Source organism: Cricetulus griseus (genome assembly GCF_003668045.3).
Source record: "Cricetulus griseus strain 17A/GY chromosome 1 unlocalized genomic scaffold, alternate assembly CriGri-PICRH-1.0 chr1_0, whole genome shotgun sequence".
NCBI lineage: Eukaryota > Metazoa > Chordata > Mammalia > Rodentia > Cricetidae > Cricetulus > Cricetulus griseus.
In genome coordinates, this window is record NW_023276806.1 from 21,444,142 (window position 1) to 21,466,934 (window position 22,793).

The 22,793-nt window shown below is 42.1% G+C and overlaps 1 protein-coding gene across 1 annotated transcript; it reads left to right on the forward strand.

Annotated features, from left to right (window-relative positions):
* The first annotated feature begins 1,390 nt into the window (after positions 1–1,390).
* CUNH4orf17 (chromosome unknown C4orf17 homolog) lies at positions 1,391–19,322 on the forward strand. Its single transcript, XM_035450731.1, has 8 exons — positions 1,391–1,523; positions 5,485–5,688; positions 8,478–8,542; positions 12,790–12,933; positions 14,527–14,608; positions 16,230–16,437; positions 16,686–16,711; positions 19,135–19,322. Exons 1-8 carry the CDS (start codon positions 1,391–1,393, stop codon positions 19,320–19,322), a joined length of 1,050 nt encoding a protein of 349 aa, XP_035306622.1.
* The last annotated feature ends 3,471 nt before the right edge of the window (positions 19,323–22,793 follow it).

Here is a 22,793-nt window from a genome sequence, read left to right on the forward strand (position 1 = left end):
TTCAGTTCCTGCCTCCAGTTTCCTCTCCTGCTTTAGTTACTGCTTTTTGACTACCCTCATGAAGGAGTATGACCTGAGAATTGTAAACTAAAATAAAACCTTTTCTCCCCAAGTTGTTTTAGTCATGGTGTCTTATCACGGAGATAGAAATCCAAAGAAAAACACTCACGTTTAGCTAGCTTTCTTATACTACATCTATCAAAAGTGTCTTTCTTAGATTTCAAGAGCGGTATGTCATGTCGTTTTTAAAAATCACATGTATTTATTTATTTATTTATTTATTTAATATGTATGGGTGTTTTCCTTGGGTTTATGTCTGTGTGCCATGTAATGCAGTCCCTGAGGAGTCCTGCAGAGGGCATCAGATCCCCAGAGACTGGATTACAGATAGTTTTTGAGCCACCATGTGGGTGCTGGGAGTCAAACCCTGATCCTCTGAAAGAGCTGCTAGTGCTCTTAACCTCTGAGCCATCTTTCCAGCTCCAAGAATACCATGCTATTTTCGGAATGTTCTGGACTACCCTCCCCCACAATTTGGTTGTGAGTTAATCAAGAACAATAACATCTTTAAAGTTCTAGATCTGTGGTGTGTAATTGGTGTTAATCCATGATTGAAAGAACATTAACTATCACTGGGTGTTGCAAACAACTTAGCAAATGTTATCCAGCTCACCAGCTGAACGTCCAGTGTCATTCCCTCATCCTTTTACTCTCTTGGGTGTCATTATCTGTTTGGGCGATGATATAAACTTGAAAATCTAGATTCTTAAAGATGCAGCATGAAAGTTCCTTATATAAGGCTAATTTAATGTATAGCATTTTTGCAGCTATTTTAAAGCACAATTCATTAGAAGAAATAACTTCATTTAAAGAAATAACCACAGTGGCCGGGCGATGGTGACGTACACCTTTAATCCCAGCACTTGGGAGGCAGAGGCAGGGGGATCTCTGTGAGTTCAAGACCAGCCTGGTCTACAAGAGCTAGTTCCAGGACAGCCTCTAAAGCCACAGAGAAACCCTGTCTCAAAAAACAAAAATAAAAAAAAAATAAAAAAGACCACAGTGATCTTAAATACAATTAGAAGTAAAATACGGGACACTTTCACAAATACTTGTTTTTTCAGGGGAATTTATGTTCTATTCAGGCCTGGGAAGTTTATAAAAGTTTGATTTGACAGTAGAAAAGCCCCCTCCCTTGTTCTTTTTTATTTGTTTGTTTGCTGTTTTAATGCAAAGATGGAAAATATTTGATAGACAATAGACAGTCTAGGATCTCTTCTCGGGATGACTGTGTTCTGTTATTTCAAGGTCTCAGCTCATCTGAGTAAAGTCAATCAAGTTAGATCCCAAGAACTCTTGTGCCAACTGTGGAGAGGAAAACCGACAGGCCATGAACCCGACCCTCAAATCCCCAGCATCTTCTCTTCACTCGGAGGGCAAAAGCAGCCACCTGTTGTCGAGGAACGAAAGCTGCTTCATAGTCAGGCACACGCCTCATCCCAGAAGAGTCTGCCACATCAAAGGTGATGGGACTTTGGCTAGTCAGATATTTTTCTCCTCTATGCACAACCTGTAATCTTTGCTTAAAGTATTTAGCCACTGGTAAAAGCAGGTGCTAAGATACTAGAAGCCAGGTCCTAGTGCCTATAGACGTCTATGGGTACCTTCTCTGCCAGACTTAGCCCATAGATTGGGACAGGGACCTGAGGACCAAAGTACTCAGAGGTAGGAAGTCATTTGGGGACCTCAAGGTGGTATTCACCAATTGGTTTAAACATATTTTAAAATCTTAACTACTTCACACCTGTATTAGTCAGGGTTCTCTAGAGTAACAGAACTTAAAGAATCTAGCTGTCTGTCTACCTATCCATCCATCCATCCATCCATCCATCCATCCATCCAGCTAAAGGGGATTTGTTAGAATGATTTACAGTCTGTGGTCAAGCGAATCTAACAATGGGTCTCTACTAATGGGAGGTCCAAGAATCCAGTAATTGTTCACCTAATCTTTGGTATATGCCAGACTCCCAAAGAAATAAGCTCTACTGCCAGTGAAGGAATGGACTTGCTAGCAAGGGTGGGAAGAAGCAGGCAGAAAGAGAGAGCTTCCTTCTTCCATATCCTTTATATAGCTTCCAGCAGAAGGCATGGCCCAGATCAGAGGTGGGTCTTCTCACCTCAAAAGATCTGAATTAAAAGTATGTCTTCTTCCTTCGCAGATCCCACCTCAAATGATCCAATTAAGTAAAAAAAAAAAAAATCCCTTATGGGAGTGCCTAGCCATTTTTGAGTTTTAGTTCATTTCAGATGTAGTCAAGTTGACAGACAAGAATAGCCATCACAACACTCATGCCAGGATATAAACATCAGCCTAGTGAAGTGTATTTATGTGCATATATGGGCGTACATGCTGGGTCTGGAGCCCAGGGTCCTGCTCATGACAGGCAGCCACTCTACTACTGACTACGTCATTCTGAAGGGCATGTATTTTATCTCCTTCCTTCCCTCCTCTCTTCTCTCCCTCCTTACCTGCCTCCCTTTGCCATTTCCTCATCTTCCTGTAGCAATTCCCTTGGAAACCAGACATTGCTAGTGTATTCTCTCAGCTTATACACTCCCCATATATATCTGGGCTCCAGAGAGAGATGGGGCTTTAGGAGGTAGATTTCTCAAGACTACAAAGTACATGGAAAACCAACAGGACGGTTGGCACTAGACAGAGTGCCAGTCAGTTCAGCCCAGATGGGGTAACTGCGGGACAACTCCACCCACAAAAGCCGCCTCAGCTGGTGGGCTAATTGCTAGTTCTTCATACCCATCCCTGGAGACTCAGTTCTTATTAGAGTCACCTTGCTTCCTCGGTAAGTATTAACAAACATTGACTTGCTGTGACCACACAGGCAGAGCCTGCCAACAAGGCTACTGTGTGGTGGTTAAGTTTATGAACATGGGAGATGAGGGGAAAGGCGCCAACACGGAGCAGAGCACCAGGACATGGCGCAGAAGGGAGACACACCAAGTTTAGAGCTTGGGGAGGAGGAAAGGGGTCACTTGGCTGCTGAGCATATTTAGGAAGTCCTGCGTATCATGCTATGAAGCATACATGACATCACAGCTGGGGAGACGTGTGTACTCAGGGTTCTCACATCCTTTTCTCTGAGCCACTCTTCAGCCTACCGTATTCTGGCTGCCTCAACACCTCAGGCAAACCTTCCTTGCTAATGCTACCACTATCCTTATTTTGACGAACCTGACAAACATAATCGAGATGGTCCTGATGAAAAAAAAAAAAAAATCCCAGAAAAATCAGTTACCCTCATCCAATCAATTCTCCATGAAACCACCACAAAAATCATACTTAAAATGTGAATTTGGTTATTTAAACATCTTGCTCAGTTCTCTCAGAGGCAGTGATGATAATATCGTCTAGTCCTGTGATATGACGGCACTCTTTTATAACTCATCTCACATATCCACCCATATAAGCTCACACCTTCTGGGCGTGTCCTCTAACATATCCACCACATATTCACACACCTTATCGACGTGTCCATGTTTCTTGAAGGTGTAACAAGCCTTTTGCAAGTTCTGGGCTTTCATACTCACTTTCTCTATTCAGAAAACACCATTAATTGATATCTCTCATCTTCCAGATATTGGTTTAAACATCACCTCCGTCACTTCAGAGAGATGCTCTAGGCCCCACATCCTCAATCTAGATGCTCATGTGATATTTTGCCATGATATTTTGCCACAGTACCCTATGTTTTCCTCTAGAGATGTTTTCTTAAGTTAGGTTCGGAGGACACTAAGCTAGAAAATTGTGTCAAGAAGCTCTGTTTGGTCATGCTTCGTGAAATGAAGGAAGCAGAATTAAGCAAGGAGGAGAAAGTAAAGTGCCACACCGATGTCACAGAGCACACAAGGGAGAGAGAGTAGGACTGGGTGGCCTTTTGCAGGGTCCTCAGTTGCAGATTAAGACTCAGCCATGGTGACTTCCATCTGCCAGACATTGGGTAGTAGTGCCCTGCTGTACATGTGAGCACCCTTCAGCTAAAGGCGCATTATTCCCAGACAGAGTCGTAAGTATCAACAGTCGATATAGGTATCAATGGTAGAGACTCGCGGCAGTGGGAGAGATGGCCTCTGCTTCAGTTCCTGTCTCAGATTCCTTCCTTGAGCTCCTGCTCAACTCCCCTTCGTGATGCACCGTGACATGGGTATGTCAGCCAAACAAACCTCTCCTCCCCCAAGTTTCCAGTTGTAGCATTTTTACTACAGCAACAGAAAAGCAAACTAGGATAAATAGTAGGCATTTTCTTAGTTAATCATCTCTGTAATTTTAACCTTCCTAACTGTGAAAGGACAGTCATCCACTAAGGAAACAGTTACCCCGGACAAAATGAACACAAAGCAAGCAAGAAAGCAAGCAAGAAAGCAAGCAAGCAACCAACCAACCACTCTCCTCTCAAACTGAGATGGAATATCAATCAAAGACTAAGGGCCTTGAGGACAGAGCCTTTGGCTCTCAGATAAGGGAACCCTTTTAACTTCAGCAGCAGAAACTTAGCTCCCCAGAGTGGGCACTGGTCTCTCAGGAGCCCAGCTCCATCCCTGAAGCCTTTACTGGACTGGAGGACAAATCTTCTTTCAAGGCTAGATGGAATCCTCCTCTCATGGACAAGCGGTCAGTCATGTCACGTCTCGTTGGACTTTCAAACAACTATCACACTGCTGCATTGGTTGCTTTACCCCTTTGAAAAGTAGTTCTTACCTAACTCTTGAACAGACAGGCTCTGAATTCTTCCCTCTTATTTCTGTCTGGTATGAGATTACCTCATGTATACATTTGTACGTGAATACTGGGAAAGAGTGAAGCAATAATAAGGAAACAAGGTAAGAATGGAGCGGTCTGTTCTCCTATGACGTCCTCCAACACACACAATACATATACCACACGCTGTCTTTCTAAAAACCTAATTAAAAGAGAAATTAGGACTTTCAATACGCTTATTTGTAAGGTTGCCCACATTTAGTTTGCTATGCAATTCTTTCCTATGTACCTGGGGCAATCACTACTCTAGGGTTTAAAGCATAATGATAACATCTGATAGTGTCTTTAAGAATCCTCATTTCTATATAGAAAGTTACTGTTAGTAAAGTGTGAAGTATTTAACCAAATAAAAGCCTTGTATTTGGTTGTATTATCCAGCCATTCATTCATTCAATCATCAAAGCTTGCCGGCTTTCTGCTAGGCACCTAAGTGGGTACTAGCAAGAGACAGTAAACAAAATGAGCAAAACCCCCATCCACAAGGCTCATATCCTAGCCCAGATCTGACAGCAGTTTACAAATATTTAGTAAGACTCATAGTAAGTGCTGTGAGAAGCCTAAGAGCATTAGAAGACGGTGAGTGATGGGTGTTCCAGACAGGCTGGTCAGCAAACAAGCAAACAAGTAAATGGTGGTCCTTATTCTTCCAGGTTTGAACAACATCCCGATCTGCACTGTGAATGATGATGAGGTGCCATTTAGTATGTTGTACGGCCCTGGCCCCATGAGCCTCTTAGAGAGGAACGAAACACCTTCAGCCAAATACAGTATCCCGCCCCTCACCGCAGCCCTGGAGAGGCCCGCCCAAGGACTGTCACCGGTCCCAAACAAAGTTTCTACAAGACCTCAGACTGGTGAGTCCCTATAAAGAAATGGAATATGTTCTTAGGCCTCTTGCAAATAATTGGGAAGAACTCAGATTTCTTAAAGCGCTGCAGTGACTGGTCTGATAGGCTTATTCACTACAGACAATTTACATTCCTCTAACCACAATTCAGAAAGACACTGTTGGCAAACACTACTGTTATATGATATATTTGGTGTCCTGTCCAATCCATAGAAAAGCATGAGTGATAACAGATTTCAAACGTCAGCTCTCCATTGCATTGAAAGTAGCCTGGAGATGCAACTCTGGATATGTTGAGCAAGATGTTTCTGGAGAAGGGGGATGAGCAGGGAGTGTGGGTGGCACCGTTCACACACTAGAGGTCCCAGACTGAACAAAAAGAGGAAAAGAAGAAAGAAGCCAGCTGAGCTCGGACACCCATCCCCTCTGCTTCCTGACTCCCAGCTATCTGGTTCTCCCACTGCCAAGCCTTCCTTACAAAGGTGGACTGCACACCCTCAAACATGAGCCGCAATCAATCTTTCCCATCTAATGTGCTCCTGGCAGGTATTTGTGAGGAGAAAAACAACAAACATGCTAAGAGATATCAGGTGTGAGTGGCTAGGAGACAACAGACAAAAGGCAGGTCCCAGAAACACAATGGGGATGGAAGTGTGTGTATGTCCTTCCGTCCTTCCCATAGGACCTCACCTCCAGAAGTTCAAGCCCAACGGCATTGCCTTCTGTGCTCACAACGCTCTTACTTTCCCCTGTGACCCACATGTGGTGTCTGGTCTTTAGTACTTGACTAAAATTAATAGATGCTTACTGTCTTCCAAGGTCCCACTAGATTGATCGACCCAGAAAACTGTAGCATGCAACTAAAGACACTAATTCTAGTCCCAGCATGATAAAATGAAGACATATTGCAAACTAGCTTGCTTGCCTGTCTGCCTCCCTCCCCTCCCCTCCCCTCCCCTCCCCCCTCCCCTCCCCCCCTCCCCTCCCTCCCCTCCATTCCCCTCCCCTCCTCTCCCCTCTCTTCCCCTCCCCTCCTCTAGATCATCAATATAGTAAAAGTTTTCACATCCTTACAACAAGGTAGTCCAAAAGCATAAAAGCAACACTCCATTTAAACTTTCGTTTTCAGATTTATTTTATTTTGTTTGTATGTATGTTTTGCCTGCAGGCATATATGTGCATCACATGTGTGCCTGGTGCCAGAAGGCATCAAGAGAGGGCATCAAATCCTCTGAAACTGGAATTACAGGTGGCTATAAACCACTAGGTGCATGCTGGGACTGGCCCAGGGCCTCTTCAAGAGCATCTAGGGCTCTTATCCACAGAGCCATCATCTCTCTATCCCCCAACAGAGTTTTGACCTCACTCCCTTGGTGCCAATTCCTGTCCTAGTTTTAGTTTATTGCTGTGAGGAAATTCTCCGATAAAAAGCAGCTTAGGGGGAGAAAGAGTTGGTTTTAGGTCACAGTTCTTGGTTACATTCCGTCACTATGGGGCAATCGAGGCAGCAAGAGCTTGAGACAGCGGGTCCCATCACTCCCAGAGTCAAGAGCAAAGAGAATGCATAGCTAGTGCTCAGCTAGACGACTTTACTATGAAGACTTCAGTGACCCAAACAGGGAAGGGGTCTTCCCACTTTCAGGCTGGGACTTCCCACACCAATGAAGTCAGAGAAGACAGTCCCTCACAGACACGTCCACAGGCCAGCCTGATTTAGACGATTCCTCATTGAGAGCCTCTTCCTAGGTGACTCTAGGTTGAATCAGGCTGCCACTGATTTCTAGACCTCAAGACAGATGTTCACACCCCAGTCCTCCCAGTGCAATTACACCCGCTCAGTTTCCTATTGTTTTTTTCTTAAAATAGACTAGTTTCTCTTCCCAGCATGGTACCACTAACTGAATGTGGTCACTGGCCATAACACCGTGTTCATTACCAGAAGGTAACAATCTTTCTTCAGGCAGAACTGATGAATTAGCTTCTATGGGGATTCTGCACACACACACACACACACACACACACACACACACACACACACACACACACACACACACACGTTTACTAGAAAAGAATGGCTTTGGGAAAGGAACATAGCTTCGAGAGGACATACCTTCATTAAATAGAGAGGAAGCCAAGCAAAGCTGTGGATGATGTCAGCCCAAGAGCATTTAAGGCTGAGAAGACAAATAAAACAAAAAAATACAATTGCAACTCAGTGCAAATCTTCTGTCTTTGGGGCAAACAAAACATACAAATTGTCTACTATACGGAAGTGACAGACACATGGATAAGAAACATATGGTAAGATTCTGCTTTTACAACCAGGTTAACTGGATCAAGAAAGTGAAGTAGCCAGGGCTGCTGGAAGAGAGTTCTAATCCTGCTTTCTTGGGAAGCTGAACCAGGGGATCACAGGCCAGCCTGGGTAGTGGTGTGAGATTGGAGAGGGGGAAGGAAGGGAGGAAGGGAGGGAGAGAAGGAGGGAGGGAAGGAGGAAGGGGAGGGGAGAGGAGAGGGATGAGGGGAGGGGAGGGAGGCAGACAGGCAAGCAAGCTAGTTTGCAGTATGTCTTCATTTTATCATGCTGGGACTAGAATTAGTGTTTTCAAAAAGCATAAATGCACTTGTATAATGCTATTATACTCCAGTTTTCTGTCACAAGTTTCCGCATTTGCACACATAGGTCTGAGCTGACCTTAAGTCTGAATAGACTAGTTTATTTCAGCTTCTAATACATGAAACATGTATTGAGATTTCTTTGATTTAATTTCAATATATTCCCCCAATTTCTTTCAGAGTCATGTAAAAATAACAATGACTACCTCAAGACTTCCCGAGACAATCCCTTAGTGATTAAGAAGGTAAACGAACAGCTTCCTACAGCTGGCTCTCTGACTTCTAGCACTTGCTCTGTTTTACAATCCTTCTGAGCAGTCTCTTTCACAATATTGTCACAGCTTTATTGAAGTATAGCTTTTGATATAAGGTGTTTTTATCACCCAGCCCTCATGCACAATTTGATGGACCTTGACAAGTACATCTGCAACCCCTGGTGAAGCAATACCAAAGTCTGGAGCAAGCACGCGTCTACCAGCTCCCTGGGATTCCTGATCTGCTTTGTGTCACTAAAGTGGCACAGACTTCTAACTTTTAAGTAAATGAGGCCCCATGCAAGTTCACTTTCAAAGTCTGCTTTCACTCAGCAGGGCAGAGTATTCCAAGACCCACCCATGTTGCCATGTTGATTCTTCTTAACGCCAAGGGACTCAGGCTTGCTCTTCTCACAGTTGTGAACCCAGCTGGCTGTCGAAGGGCATCGGTCATGTCCGCCTCTTCACAAAGCTAAGATGAACACTCACACCAAGTGTACCGCCACACTTGGCTTCCCTCCCAGTCAATCCCTGCATGTACAACAACTGATGCTTACAGTGGTTTTGTGTCCGCATCTTAAAGGAATGGCCAAGTTGTTTTCCACTTTCCTTTTCTTCACTTCCTGAAATGTAAATGATTGGTTTAGTTTTTAGCTAATAGAAGTGAAGTGTTGTTCCTAGCATAAAGGAGGCTGAAGTGTGACTACTGTCTTCAAACAAACCAACAAGGCTAACGCAGGGGTCTAGTTGTGTGTTCCTGGTGTGGTTTTAGTTTTGACTTTTTTCTCACAACTGATGAAGATGACTGTAACGAGCACTCTTTCCTGTTGGACTGGTCCCACAGCCATGTCGGCCCCAAATAATCACACAAAGATTTATATTAATTATGAAACTGCTGGCCGGTTGCTTGGGCTTCTTATTGACTAATTCTGTCTTAACCATTAACCCATAACTACTAATCTATGTATTTCTATATGGTCTTGGCTCACCGGAGCCTTGGTGTCCTCTCTTCCCGGGCTCACATCAAGACTCCTCTCTGCCTACACTTCCCGGAATTCTCCTCTCTTTCCTAGCCCCGCCTATCTTCCTGTCTGACCAATCAGTGTTTTATTCATCAACCAGTAAGAGAAACATATACAGAATAACATCTCCCATCAGACGGCTGCTTCCCCCTTCTTCCTGCGTCCCCCCTGTCATCTATGTGACCTTTTATGGCCTGTTGAGTTGTTGGCTTTTTTGTAATTGTGACATGAGAGCTTCCTGCATAGTCTATATAAATCTTTTGCTACGTGTGTTTTGCAGGTGTTTTCTTTAAATCTGAACATTGCTTTTTTGTTTCAAGGTTTCCTCAAAAGAAAAAAAAGTTATTTTGGGTAAGGCCTTAATTTCTAATGTTCCTATTATGTTTTCAAATTTGCACGCTGCCTGTGTCTGGTTTACTTTTCTGGGATGGCCAAACCTCTGGTGCAGTGTTAACTAGAAACAGGAGAGTTGGCAGCCTTGATACTTATAAGAGGGAGCATCCAGACTTTCATCCAGAAGCACAGTGTTGGTGCTCTCTGCTCAGATGCCCATACGTAACTGAGGCAGCTTCCTTCTATTTCCAGTGCTTTATCAGACATGGAAGATGAATTTTGCCAAGCAATTTTTCTGCATTTGAGATGATCCTATGATTTTTTTTCAGGTTACTAATACAGTGAATTACATAGGTTCATTTTCCAGTATTAAACCATCCTTGCATTCTTGGTTAAAGTCTCTACTGTGTTATTCTTTTCACTACTACATTTTATAAAATACTGTTTAATATTTGTGTGTCCTTGTTTGTAAGAAACATTTGTAATATATTATGATATAATTATATTAATATTTACTAATATAATATATAGTATATGCAAATTTGTTGTATCGTATTATATACTTATATAATATTATAAAACATTTTCTTATAATATCTTTTTCAGGTTTGCTTTCAGGGCAATGTGGGCACAATATAATAAGTTGGGAACTCTAATATTCTAGAGAATTTTATACAGAGTTAATGGCTAGAATCTTTAAGTAAAGTCATCTAGGCTTGAAGTTTCCCTCCAGTTAAAAGTTTAAAGTAAGAATTCAACATTTTCTCATAGATAGAAGATTGACTTATATGTTGTTTGTTTCTTTAGTGAACTTAGGCAGCTTGCATTTTTTTCAAGAAATTTATTTCATTTTACTTTTAAGATTTACTGACACATTTGTTTAAAAAGTACTTTTCTATGACTTTACATCTGCATAATTGTCTTCTCATCCCTAATACTGGCACTTCTTGTTTTTCCATCTTTGATGTGTATCATAGGATTATCTTTGCTGTGATGAACACCATGACCAAAAGCAACTTGGGGAAGAAAGGGCTTATTTCACTCACAGTTCCATATAACAGTTCATCATTAAAAGCACTGAGGGCAGGAACTCAAACAGGGCAGGAAGCTGGAGGCGCAGGAGCTGATGCAGAGGCCATGGCGGGGGCAGTTTATTGCCTTGCTCCTCGTGGCTTGCTCACCCTGCTTTCTCAGAGACCCCAGAACCACCAGCCTAGGGCTGGCCCCACCCACAGTGGGCTGGGCCCTCCCCCATAAATCACTTATTATGAAAATGCCTTATAGCTGGATCTTATGGAGGCATTTTCTTAATTGAGATTTGGTCCTTTCAGATAAGTATAGCTTGCATCAAGTTGACATAAAACTAGCCAGCACAATGGCTTACAAGTTCTGTTCATCTTCCCTAAGAATAAATATTTAACTTCATCAGTCATCATCAGTGTTTTGGTTTTGTTCCTGTCTCATTGATCTTATTCAAGGACTGTTGCAGGACTAGGTCACCTTCCTCTTGGAGACATGTTCTCAGGTGGCTGTCCTTGAGCTTTGAGATCTGTCTTTCAGACAGTTTCAGGTTGTCAAAAGAAAAAGTTCTTATTGCCATTACCATACAATGATCTCAAGGCAAAAATATCTGCTACATTTAATGAATTTTTGCTTCTTACTTCCCCTTTACTTTTGACCTGTTAATTCCTTATTGTCCTATACATTCTGATTCTTCTATTTATTTTTAAAATGTCAATCAGATATTTCAGTTATGTTCAATGAGAGGAGTTGGAGCAAAACAGTTAGTGTATGCATGAGAACTTTTCAAAGCGAATGAATCTGCATATGTTCAGCTCTGCTGTCACCACTGCCGGCAGTTAACTGCTCTTCTGTCCTTCTGGGTGTCTCAAGTCCAGGTGGATTCATTTCCTCATTAGCTTGCTGTGTGGGTCAAGCAACAGCTGAGGGAACAGGCACTGAGAACCAAAGCTTCTAGCTCTTTGGACACAAAGTCTCCATAGTCTTTTGTTGTTGTTGCTGCTGCTTGCACTACAGACTGTACCTCCAGGCCACCCCACCACAGGCCTTTTTATTTCCTACTCAGCTAATAAAGAGAAGAAAATTAGTTCCCAATTCCAAATCCCCAGCTTTTAGCAGAGCAAGATAGCACAGCTCACACAATGAAGTTCCTTTGCAGACAAAACACAAATCTTCTCACCTACCTTCCTGGTGATAAAGGGGAATCTTCCCCAAGGCAACACAAAGCTCACGAGGGAGGAGCTGATTGCTGCCTGGAACAGCAACTTCCCATTCAGCATTTATATTATTATCTTTAGTTCATCAAGGGCTTTAAATGATTTCAACAACAGTCAATTATATGTCACTATCTGCTTTGTCTCCAAATGCTTGGTAGAGTTTAAAGGACACTTTAAACAGATTTAAAATTATTAACATCGGTTTTGCTTGTATGGTTCGCTTATTAAAGATAACTGTTTCTCTGGCCTGTGAGATGGGTCTACATGTAAAAGCCCTTGCTGCCAAGCCTAGTGACGTGTGGTGGACCCCCAGGACTCACGTGGTGTAAGCTTAGCGCAAACCGAATCCTGAAAGTTGGCCTGGGACCACACATGCACCATGCTATGCTCATGTGCATGGCAACACACACAAACACACACACACACACACACACACACACACACACACACACACACACACACACACACGATAGAGAGAGACGAGAGAGAGAGAGAGAGAGAGAGAGAGAGAGAGAGAGAGAGAGAGAGAGGAGAGTTTAATTAAAATGTAAGCAAAGGTAAATGCTTCTCATTAATTTTACATTTAATTTATATAGAAACTACATGTGCAAAAATGCATGCCAATCATACTATATCTTTGATTTAGGATGAATCAAAAGCCAAAAAGTCACTAGTGCCTTCACGGATGTGCTCTGCTGCTGGCTCCCAGTTCTCAGAAGGGATGAACACCAAGACTGATGGGAATGAAAATACCGTGTGCATACCAAACTATCTGAATCAGGAGATAAAAGTAAGAGGCAGCTTTATTAAATCCATAGCTCAGAAACAGCAGGCGTGCGCGCAAGCACACACACACACACACACACACACACACACACACACACACACACACACACACGATAGTGAGCAGCAATGTCACAGGTGTGTGACACTGACAGATAATAGATGATAAAATGATAGATTCACTTAGGATTTACGAATATATAATAATAAGCATTAAAATAAGCAATAAATAAGCATTAAAAAGCTGTTTTTAGGTATTTGGTAACAGACAGTACAGCTTCATGACTGTGAATCTGGGTGATTACTACATTCATCTCAGGCTTCTGCTAGGGCACTTTCCTAACCATGGTCTACAGAAGTGACAACCACAGTGCAGTGGGCTTCTCTACAGGGAACAGTTTGGCGTTTGGGGATGCTGAGGCAGCTGGAATTTGCAAAGTAGGAAGATGAAGAAAAATCTTCTTCAAGCTCCAGGAACATGCACAGGGTCCCACTGAGTCTTAGGTGCAATGTTAACCCTTGCTAGCTCAGATGAGAGCCAGAAATTTCATACCTGAAGAATGGAGTTACCATGATCCTACAGCTGGGGAGAGTGACTGAGGGAAACACCCAATGTCAACCTCTGGCTTCACATGCTTGTGCACATATGTGCACACATGCTTGCATATATACATATACACACACCAGATACATAAATATTAACAAATTTAAATCCAGAGCAATAAAACTACCTAAAGTAGATATAAAAATATAAACAAGCCTATTGGCCTATGAGAAAATAGGGGTCTCAGAAGTAGTAAAGATTAGAGCACAGAAATCATGGGGAGAGATGGAAGCTAACATTCTTCTAAAGTTGACAGAAACTTAAACCTAAGAAAGATAAACTCACAGTAAATTGCTTCTAAGAATCAAAACCCAGCTGCTGAAAACTATGATGACTAACGACTTCCTAGCAGAAAACTGCACAACCCACAACAATGGAACACTATCTGTAAAGTGTTTAAAGGGCAAAGGCTCTCATCTTACAGTGGTTCTTCAAAAGGGACGGACAATGTCCGAAGGAAAGGCCTGTAGCTTCAGGAGGCAAAAAGGCAAAAAACAAACCAAACCAAACCAAACAAACAAAAAACAGCAAACACACAAAATCCCCTCCCACAACCTCAAGTATGGATTCTCACTGACGGAAGAGATTTAGGTTCCTGTCTCAGTGGGCTCAACACTGTAGTCAAAAAATTGAGACACCATCCAGCTCAAGTGACATCCTTCTTAGCCACACTAAGGAGAGCAGCAGTCAGATGGATGACTTCTGTGACTAGCAGTTTCCTCTTTCAACCCTCAGAAGCCTGCATCAGGGGTCCATTTCCTGAAGTAAGTTGCTCCTAACATGTTAGAATCGAATAGACACAGCATGACAAACAATAAACATTGCTTGAACTGGCCATGTTTTCACTGACTAGATTCTGCACTGTTTGGAAGGTAGCCCTCAAACCAGATCCCAAACGACCCAAGTATCATGTACCCAGAGTGACTTTCTAAAGAGAGGCAGGAAAAGCTTGTGAGTCCGGTGCCATTTACTTCCTCACTATGTGTTCCCCGTCAGATCCTGGCAAAGCTCTGTGAAATCTTACATACCGATTCGCTGGCAGAGGTCCTGCAGTGGCTGGTTCATGCAAGTAACAAAGGTGAGGTTAAAAGGAGCTTTGCAGGCACTGACCAAGGGTTATCGTCGGATATCGAAGGAGACGATGAGTGTGCCAAACTGAAGCTTCCTACCTGGGGTCTGCAAATAAATAGTGCAAAATTGTTTGCCCAGAGTTCCTTACCAGAGTCCCCTGTAAGCCTGTACACCTACCTGCATGCGTGCTGGCCATTCAGATAATCAACAGTGCAGTGTATCTCAAACTGAACTCATCACGGTAACAGGAAACAGGTATTCTCAGCTAAGGATGGTTTCTGCATCTCCACCCTGCTGCTCCTGCTCCTGCTGCTCCTGCTCCTGCTGCTTCTTCTTCTTCTTCTTCTTCTTCTTCTTCTTCTTCTTCTTCTTCTTCTTCTTCTTTTTTCTTTTTTCTTTTTTTTGGTTTTTCGAGACAGGGTTTCTCTGTGGCTTTGGAGGCTGTCCTGGTACTCGCTCTTGTAGACCAGGCTGGTCTCGAACTCACAGAGATCCGCCTGCCTCTGCCTCCCAAGTGCTGGGATTAAAGGCGTGCACCACCAACGCCCAGCTTCTTTTTTCCTTTTTTAAATTTGAATTAGAAACAAGATTGTTTTACATGTCAATCCCAGTTCCCTCTCCCTCCCCTACCACCTCCCCGCTAACCAAAACCCTACCTCTATCATGTACCCTTTCTGCTCCCCAAGGAGGGTGAGGCCTTCCATGGGGTGTCATCAGATCTATCATATCCTTTGGGATAGGGCCTAGGCCCAAGCCCGTGTGTCTTCGCTTAGGGAATATCCCTCTATGGGGAAGGGGCTCCCAAAGTCCACACCTATGCTAGGGATAAGTACTGATCTACTACAGGAGGCCCCGTAGATTTCCGAGGTCTCCTCATTGACACCCGAATTCCTGGGGTCTGGATCAGTCCCATGCTGGTTTCCCAGCTATCAGTTTGGGAACCAAGAGCTCCTTGTTGTTCAGCTCAGCTGTTTCTGTGGGTTTCACCAGCCTTCCACCATGCTTCTTACACCAGGGCTCTCCATGACCACATCCTCTAGCCTGTTGTGAAATCTGAACATATACTTGCTTCTTTCCTTTCAAGTGGATAGTGGCAGCATGGCCTTCCATGTTTCAGACTCCCAATAGCTATGATGATTTAATCTTAGCTAATGCCTGCTATCTCTTGGGCTGTCCCTGGTATGTGCTGATGGGTGACTTTGGTCTGGGGAGCACTCTCTGAGAATGAGGAGCACTTTGGAAAACTAGTACCCTGCCATAGAGTTCAAAACTACTTTATAATTGCAAAGTGCTTGGGAGCAATTTTCTATGGAAGGAATAAAAGAATGTGACATTTAACAAATTATCCAAGTAATATCATCTTCTTTTTGTAAATGTACATATGTGTGTATATTTGTGTGTGTGGGGGGGTGTGGACACAGTACATCTAAGCTAGCACACAGTGGACCAGCAGAAGGCACGCAGGAGAGATGGGAGGGGAAAGGGAGTGAAAAAGAACAAATTGAAATGCTATAAATGTCTGACGATGCCATAATGAAACCCATTACTAACTTAAAAAGGGACAAATCTGCATTTCTAGTCAATATGACAATAGTAACTTTCATGCTCTCAACCTTTTTCCCAATCAGAAAAGGAGTGGGTGTCGGCTATGGTTCATTCTGAAATAGCTGAAATTAACCTGCTGACTTGTCCAGAAAGAAATACCCCAGCAGAACCAGTGGCAGAGCCCAGGAAGCCATCCAAGGCTGTAACACCAGCCACACCCAAAGCAATGCAAACTTCACCGGCAAAATCTAAAGTGCTGAGCAGAGCCAGAGAAGGACATCAGCCACCCAGGTGATTAAATATGGAGGCCACCCAGGGTTCCTCTGTGCATAAAGATGTCACACTTTCTTGTTTCCTCTTTCAACTGCTAATCATGCTGAGGTTTTAGGTCTCAACTCTATCTAGTGAGTGACTGCACGTTATGTAATTGTTTCTTTCATTTTCATACATAATAACAAAGATATTCTCAGTTCCACTGTTCAGAACATTTTGGCAGAGGCTATGTTCTTTAGCTAATAAATAACCTTTTTCTTTTGAAGCAAATTCCCTTTCCACTACTGGCAAAGTAAGACTAGACATCTAGAGATCTAAGAAAATATAAGGATCTAAAACAGGGTTTTTTAAGGTTATTTTTAATTGTGTGTGTGTGTGTGTGTGTGTGTGTGTGTGTGTGTGTGTGTGTAAAAGAGTGCAGTGCCCACAGAAGCCAGAAGAGGGCATCAGATAACCCTATAGCAGATTCATGGGAAGTTGTTAGCTTGAGAACCAAACTTGGGTTCTCTACAAGAACTGTAAGTTTTCTTAACCATTGAGCCATCTTTCTAGTCCCAAGGGCTTTAAAAAGTTTAAACATGCAAACCATAAAGGAGACTGAAACTATTATTAGTGTTCCACATATTTTGTTAAATGCTAGTATTATAGAGGTATGGATTTTAATGTAAAGCAACGGAGACAAGAATAAATCACTAAGCCATTTGGAAATTGTTTTAGAAGCAGTATTTCTTAAATCACACAATTTTAACAGAACAGCTGGGTGTGGTGGTAAATAGATATCTGTAATCTCAACACTGAGGAAACTAAAGCAGGAGTTTTGCAAATTTACAGTAAATAATTTAAAATTTAAAGGTATCCTGGACTACACAGCAAGACCTTGTCTCAAAAGCAAAACAAACAAAAGAAACACACATATATTTATGTGTAACATGTTTAAGGAATGAGTGTTAGGCTGGGAGAGAAAATTCTGTTGGTTTAAAATTAAAAGTTGGGTTAAATGCAAAGTCACAGAAATAATGTGATTAAAAAAAAAAAACAATGCCACTTTAAAAAGTATACATTCTGTCTGCACCATTAAGTTTCTGTGAAGTCAGAAAGTAGGACCTAGTAAGAGCTGACCTCCTCTTCAGTGAGTGGCTTATGATAGGCCTGTTAGATATTTGCTCAAAGTAAGTAGTCACTGGTAAGTAATTTATGCCAAGGATGGGCTAGCACATTTAAGATAGACGCTATTAGCTTGCTGATGCCTTCCCTGTCTGCTGCTATAGCTCAAATTCTTTTTCTTTCTCCAATTGATTTAGAATGTCAAGTCAAGGACCCGAAGGCAATAAGGCAGTATCACAAGGTTAAGTACAGTTTGTGGTGATTTTCAGGTGATATAAGGAAATCAGTAGGTACTGACTACTTAGGGGCCTGGGTGCTAAGGATCTTGGCTTTCGAAGGGCAATCCCTGAGGTTTAGGAGTGGCTTTCAGCCCCACTCCTCTAAAGCATATCTGCTCAATTTTGTGTAAGATAAATCTGAAAAAACTCTGTCTTTGGGACCAAACACTCTGAAAAGCAACAGTCAGACAGTAGGGGCTGCAGTCACTCCCATTCATTGTAAAGGATGCTGATGCACACAGAGACAGTGACTTCCCTGGTTTACTCTGCTCAGCTTAACTGTCATGGACCTAAATGATTCTACTGTAAAGAACACCAAGCAGAACAGAATACAATTGAAACAGTCACAAACAGGTGTCCTATGAGGCAGCTGCAAACTAGTGTGCCCCAATCAGAAGCCCAGTACCAGAAAGACTCGATCATTGTAGAAAGCCCACACTGGTCCTGGATAGTCCAACAGTAGCCACTCTGCAGGCTTGCAGCTCCCAGCATTAAAACAAGAACTGCATCAATGACTTCAGGGCAATTGTCAAGTATATCTGTATGCCTCAAATACAAAATCTATCTTGTTTCTCCACATTGCCCTTAACCAGAAATGAGGGGTTCATCAAATAGAATTCCTTGGGGTCCCGTTAGATAGTGTCACTTTCCCATGGAGTCCACTAAACCCAAAGTGGCTCTGTATGTTAACAAGCAGTCAGTGTGCCTGGGATCGGAAAGCATATCCTGCCTCTTGCTCCAAGGAGGGGGCCTCTCCACCTGGCCTCTCCCACCAGATGCCTCACTCTAGGGGGACAGTTAGTACATGAGAGTTCTATTCACCCATGAGTCTTGCTGATGGCCCTGCCAAGATGCCCAGACTTTTAAAAACAGCGATCTCCAGATCACACTGCTTCTCTCCACAGTTGACATTCAAGCATCTCCAAACCTGCTCCTGGCTAAGAGTGACCATGTGGGCTTTGAAAAGGTCTGAGGTGTGCAGTTAAATTGTGCCAAGATGTGTGTCTGTTCTCTTGCTTTACCCGTCGGGATAACAGATCCTTATCTCACTGGCCCAGTCCCTGCCCCAACACCCTCACACATCAACAACTCTAAACCATCCCACCATCACCTCTAAGACCGAGAAAACAGATCATGTATGCTGGCACAAATATCTCATTGAAGGTGAACACGGTAAAAACCAATCGATTCTGTTATGACTGTTGAGTGTTTTTGATTAATTACCCTTCATGTCTGTTTTGCTTTTAACCCCACACCACTCACTAATAAAACAAGGCTGAAGCTATATTCAGTCTTTCAATTATAGTCTTATTTACATTTTTTTCTATTTCAGGGCCTGAGACCTCAATGATTATAAGAAAAAACAACATGAAAATACCTGTTACAGAATATTTCAGCAAACCAAAGTCTCCTCTCAGGCTCAACACTCAGGAGAGTGGGTCAGCAAAACTAATGTCAGCAAGGAGTGTGCAAGAATACAGTCCTCAAAGAGCAAGCTATCCTTTAACACACCAAAAATAGAAATGAACACTGGCCAGTTCTTTCACAAAGAAGAACTTCACACTGACAGAACATCAAAAATACTTTTAAAAATAACCAAAATGGTCCTCTATATGGTGGCACATGTAAGTCTCAAAACTACATTGTATATAATGCTAGAAATAAATATTAATGAAGACATTATTTCTATTTGTAGTTAGTTTAATACACCTAAAAGAAACATGCTTATTTAAATGTCATTTCCTGTCCTGTACTAATGGTATTAATACCTGAGCATAGTGCCGATACCAGAAAGCCATTCATAATCATAATTGAGTGCTGAACCTAAATCCAGTTGGCGGGAAACAGCTCAATAATTTTAACATCTGAGCCAATTTTGGTGACCTACAATATTTCCATGTTTGGGGACTGTAATGGAAAAATTCTCATCTCCTCTTCAAAAAAAAAAAATTATCCTGAGTTTATAAACCAGAGAGTTTATTTCCACTCAGTGCTAATGGTGGATGGTAATAATTAGTATAGAATATTTTGTGTTTTTTAAATTAACTATTCTTGGGACCCAGCTATTATTCTTTAAGTGTAAGTTTGTAACACGTTGCGGTTCAACCATAACAGGGTTTATTTCTTGCATAAGAGTTCAGGGCTTGTGTTCATACTCAGTGGATACCTTTGCATTGCTTGTTGAGTGAGAGGCCCCGGATCCTTCCACCTTGTGGCTCAACTATCATTGAGGGTATCACTGCCAATTTTACCCAGAAGGTAGAAGAAAATTAGACCAGAGAAAAGTACTACATTTTCTACTGTTGCTGCAACACAGTATAACAACCTTAATGCCACACAATTTTATTCTATTACAATTCTGGCAGAGATGTGGAATGGTCTAAAATGGAAATGAAGTCATTTTCCTCTGGGGAGAGTCTGGTTCTTCTTCTACAGATGCTCCACACCCCTTCATCTGTGGCTCTCTTCTGTCTTGAAAGAGAACATTAGCTAATCAAGTTGTTCACTCTTTTGCCTGTTTCTTTTAAAGACTCTCGAGATCACACCGGGCCTGTTCTCTAGACTAATAATGATCATCCCACTGGGGTCTGGAAAGAAGGCTCCGTGGGGAAAGTGCTACTTTCAGGTTTGATTTCCTGGTTCCAGCTGCTTTTTTTTTTTTTTTTTTTTCTTTTTTTATAGCTAGTGGGGCTTTTCTCTTATCTCAACAGTTTTCTGTGTCTGTGTGTGCATGCACACATATGCACATACTTGTATGGACAGTGTGTGTGTGCATTCATGTATGTGTATTCTGCACATGCAGAGGTGACAGTCCTGGTGTACCTCTGTAAGTCGTGTGTCTGTTGATCTCCTTCGTAAGCCATGCTACCTGCCCTGCAAGTTCCCAGGGACTCGTCTCCATCTTTAGTCTCCCAGTAGGAATGCTAGGATGTAGTTGTTCAAACTAATGTGTCTTGCTTTTCACATGGGTTCTAGGGATTTGAACTCAGGTCCTCATGCTTGCATGACAAACACTTTTACCCATTGATCCATCTCTCCAGACTCAAAGTTTTGTTTTTCACTTAAACGTGTAGTTACAATCAGAGAAACTGCTTTTAGGGTTTAAGTTTTTATTTTCCTTCTTGATAGTACAATATAATCACTTTTAGAAATGTTCCACAGATGGACAACAAATTAAATTTTGTTTTTATTTTCAACATATGGATCTTGATCTAGACACACTGTTATTAATTATATGCAGTGTTCCCATTTCCCACATATTTACCTTTTATGCATTTGCATTGTCATGGCTCAGGGAACATGATTTAAAATTTCTTTATACTATGTGTTTCTATTTCATACAATCCTCAAAGTTGTCTCTCAATTTGTGCTGTAATGCAGAGCAGTGATGGTTGTGATGGAAGGAACTAGGAACTACTGTCTTCACCAGAACAGCCCCTTTACCATTCTGTGTGCAAAGTGCTAAATTTACCAAATGTTAAGACTTATCTTTTTCATTAGCTTGGTATGCCCTTTTCCTTGTTTTAAAATTTCATTATTATTATTTTAAAAGTGGCCATGATTTTGTCCAATCTGAGACATTTTAGAGCATTAATATTGCTGACAGGACACAAAGATGAGATCTTTCATGGTTGTGTTTTATGTTAGCATTGTTTTTACTGTTCTAATAAAGGCTCCCCTAAATTATACATTTTTTTTCTGCCCTGTAAATATTTGTTCTGGTAGAAAGTACATTTTAAAAATCTTGTCAAGGCTTGTACTCCAAAGGAACGAGCCTGCAGCTGGTATATTGCTATTTTAGACAGGCAAGGTCAAGGGAGAAGAGTGAAAAATGAGGGAGATGAAGAAAGGCAGTGTGAGAGGCATCACCATGTTCCCATTGCTTATTTCACAAGCAATCGTTTGTTCATCCTGACAAACGATTGGTAACGGTCACATTCTAAATAAGGATACTGAGTTTGCTAGCATGTGCGGTTTCACAATGAAAACGTAAGAGTGCCAAGGCTTAAACCTGATACAAGTCTCTGATCTTCCCAGCAAGGATCCCATCTTGTGAGCCTGCCAAGGACTCTTGGGAATATGTTAAGCTCATTGCACAAGCCTCCCAGTGAGCTGGAGAAAGAGGGACAAATACCTCCATGGGCTCACTCACTGGCGACTTTAGCCCTCTGTGCCCATTAATTCATCTTTACCTATCCTTCTCTCCTTTCCTTTCTTACCTGCTGCTTGATTCTGAACTGGCAACCTCTGAAACTGTAGAAAATAAGTTGTGGTCATTTTGGCCCACTCAGTCTATGGGGATATCTTTCAGCACAGCTAGGAAACCAATACAGAGCTTTTGCAAGTAATGCAAATTAAATCATGTGGTAATTTGTAACACAAAAAAATAAATGACCCAGAGACTGATATTGGGGTTCAAGCTTCAAGCTGAATATCAGAAAAGCAAAGCAGCCAGCCACTAACTCTCACCTCTAGCTCAGGCTGAAAGGGCTGATCCACGCATGAGCTCTTCACCGAATCTCAAACTGCTGCCTTTTCTCAGCATGGCTGGAGAACGAATGCCTCTATGAGACCTTGCTTCTGTCTTAGCTACTTCCCTAATGTTGGGGTAAAAGGTGTGAGCTATAATTATCTTTTAGGCTGATTCACTCTGTGTAGATCTGTGTAGATATTGGATTCACAGAGATCCATCTATTTCTTAATCCTGAGTCCTAGGATTAGGTGTATACCACCACCTCCTAGCTTCTGGCTGCTGGGATTAAAGGTGTGTGCTGACTTTGCTTTCTGAACCCTCAGGCAAGCTTTCATAAATCATAAATATCACTACAGTAATTGAAATAATTTCCTTCACTTCCATAATTAAATAGGGCTCTATTCCAAATAAATAAGTGGAAGGCACTGTATTGGTTACTTTTCTGTTGCTGCATGACACAATTATTACAGTGACTGACTAATGCCTGGCCCAGAAGGTCAGGATATCTTTTAATAGGT